Below are 2,189 nucleotides of genomic sequence, written 5' to 3'. Positions count from 1 at the left end.
CATCGACCGCGCCGAGCAGGCAGAGGCTGACAAGAAGCAGGCAGAGGACCGCTGCAAGCAGGTGGGTGTCCAACGGGCCCCCCCTGGTATTGCCCGGGGACCCTCGCCTTAAGGGTGTCCAGCCTCGGGGACCTCATCTCTCTGGGTGTCTAGCCTGGGGAACCTCTACCTAGGGGTGCCCAGCCTTGGGGACGTGCCCCTGCTGGGTGTCCAGTCTGGGGCCCCCTGTCCTAGGGGTGTTCTGCCCTGGGGACCTTGCCCCACTGGGTGTCCAGCCTGCAGATCCCAGCTCTTAGGGGTGCCCAACCCTTGGGCTCTCACCCCACTGGGTGCTTGTACCTGGAGACCTCATCCTGCTGGGTGCCCATCCCCAGGGACCAGCACTCCAGCTTGTTGCCCCTGACCACTCGCATCATTCCCCCCCAAACATGCCATGTCTCTGTGGGACACCACAGTGCCACCTCCCTATCCCTCTGCCAGGGAGACCCTTGAGGACAGCATACTCCCACCATAGCCACAGAGATGGGAACTTTCTTGGTGCCCCCTCGGAGCTGTGTCCCCCAGTCAGGACCTCTCCAGTCCCTTGCACCGAGAGGGAGCCCACCGCCCCCTTACACCCTGCCAGGCTCAGGCATGCTGAGGGCTGCTCTGGCCCTGGGAACCAAGTGCTCCCTGAGGACATGTGGCCCAAAAGTCGACAGAGTGAGCATGTCTGCATGCTCCTGCTGTGCTCCCAGCCTTGACCATCCCAGGAGGAGGACAGCCATCCTCTCCCCAGCCTTGCGGGCACTGCCATCCCCCCTGACCCCTGCCCTCCATCCCTTCTCCAGCTGGAGGAGGAACTGCAGGGCCTGGAGCCCACCGCCCCCTTACACACTGCCAGGCTCAGGCATGCTGAAGGCTGCTCTCGCCCTGGGAACCAAGTGCTACCTGAGGACATGTGGCCCAAAAGTCGACAGAGTGAGCATGTCTGCATGCTCCTGCTGTGCTCCCAGCCTTGACCATCCCAGGAGGAGGACAGCCATCCTCTCCCCAGCCTTGCGGGCACTGCCATCCCCCCTGACCCCTGCCCTCCATCCCTTCTCCAGCTGGAGGAGGAACTGCAGGGCCTGCAGAAGAAGCTGAAGGGCACGGAGGATGAGGTGGAGAAGTACTCCGAGTCTGTCAAGGAGGCCCAAGAGAAGCTGGAGCAGGCAGAGAAGAAAGCTACAGACGTACGTAGGCATGCCAGCAATTCCTCCCCTGTGTGGGTGCTGGACCTTGGGGACGGTGAAGGAAGAGAGGGGCCTTATATGGAAAGTGTCCATGGGGAAGACTGCCAGCATCCCATTTCTGTGATGCTGACACTGAACCTGGCTGAGATGCAGGGCAGGGACTGGTTGGATCCTGCTTGGGGTGCGGGGGCCAGGCCAACTGCAGCAGGCACTGCTGGGTCAGCTCTGGAGCTTCATGGGCAGCCACCTGCCTGTTTTCCCAAAGCTAATGGGGATGAATGTCCCAAGCTGTGTCACCAGTCCCCAGGCACGCATCTCCATGATGCTTGTAGAAAGTCTGCAAGGCTTGCTAAACTGGCAGGAAAGCAAAAAAGAGCAGAGAAATGGAAAAAGCTCTTGCCCATGGCCAGCTGCTGAGATCTGGCTGTGAGGAAGGATGCTTTGGGGTGTAGGGGGTTGGGGTCAGTCATTTTGGGGTCCAATGTGCCACTCTGTACCCTGGGAAGGGCAAGGCTAGGAAGAGTTTTATTTAGTGCCGTGACTGATGTTTCTCCTGGGAAATGGATCCTGCCAGGGAGATGTTAGGAAGGTGTTGAAATTGGCTTGTGCCTGGCCAGGATGAAGGGTGGAACAGCTGTGTGCAGCCACAGAGCTGCTCAGGAATGGGGTATACCATCCTGCAGTGCCACACAGAGTATTTGACACCCTATAAATAAATCCTCCTTTTGATAGCCAGTCCTTCTTTGATGAAAACCAACCCTGGAAACTGAAGGAGAAGCTAAAAGGGAGCCAGTTGGACTGCAGCCAGCAGGGCATGGCCAGGCTTTTTAGGATTGAGAACAAAAAATTCAATCCCAGATGTTTTATGGAGCTGAATGGGGGGGATATGTGTCAAATCTCTGAGGCGGCCGCCAAGGACAGGGGCAAGCAGACAAGGATGAGCAGCCGCAGCACAAGTCCCCGGGGGAGCCCGGA

At 59.0% G+C, this 2,189-nt stretch overlaps 1 protein-coding gene across 1 annotated transcript in view; it reads left to right on the top strand.

Annotated features, from left to right (window-relative positions):
* Position 1: 1 nt before the first annotated feature.
* LOC104287025 (tropomyosin beta chain-like) overlaps positions 2-2,189 on the top strand; it is a gene marked incomplete at its 5' end in the record, with an annotated part of 13,815 nt that continues 11,627 nt past the window's right edge. The window contains 2 exons of the mRNA XM_009885676.1: positions 2-61; positions 1,089-1,214. Of these exons, the coding sequence (XP_009883978.1) occupies positions 2-61; positions 1,089-1,214 (186 nt within the window). The remainder of the gene's footprint in view (positions 62-1,088; positions 1,215-2,189) is intronic.

Source organism: Charadrius vociferus, unplaced genomic scaffold (assembly GCF_000708025.1).
Source record: "Charadrius vociferus isolate BGI_N301 unplaced genomic scaffold, ASM70802v2 scaffold1355, whole genome shotgun sequence".
Classification (NCBI taxonomy): Eukaryota; Metazoa; Chordata; class Aves; order Charadriiformes; family Charadriidae; genus Charadrius; species Charadrius vociferus.
The sequence above is the reverse complement of the archived record's forward strand: the minus strand, read 5'-3'. Positions and strand labels throughout refer to the sequence as shown.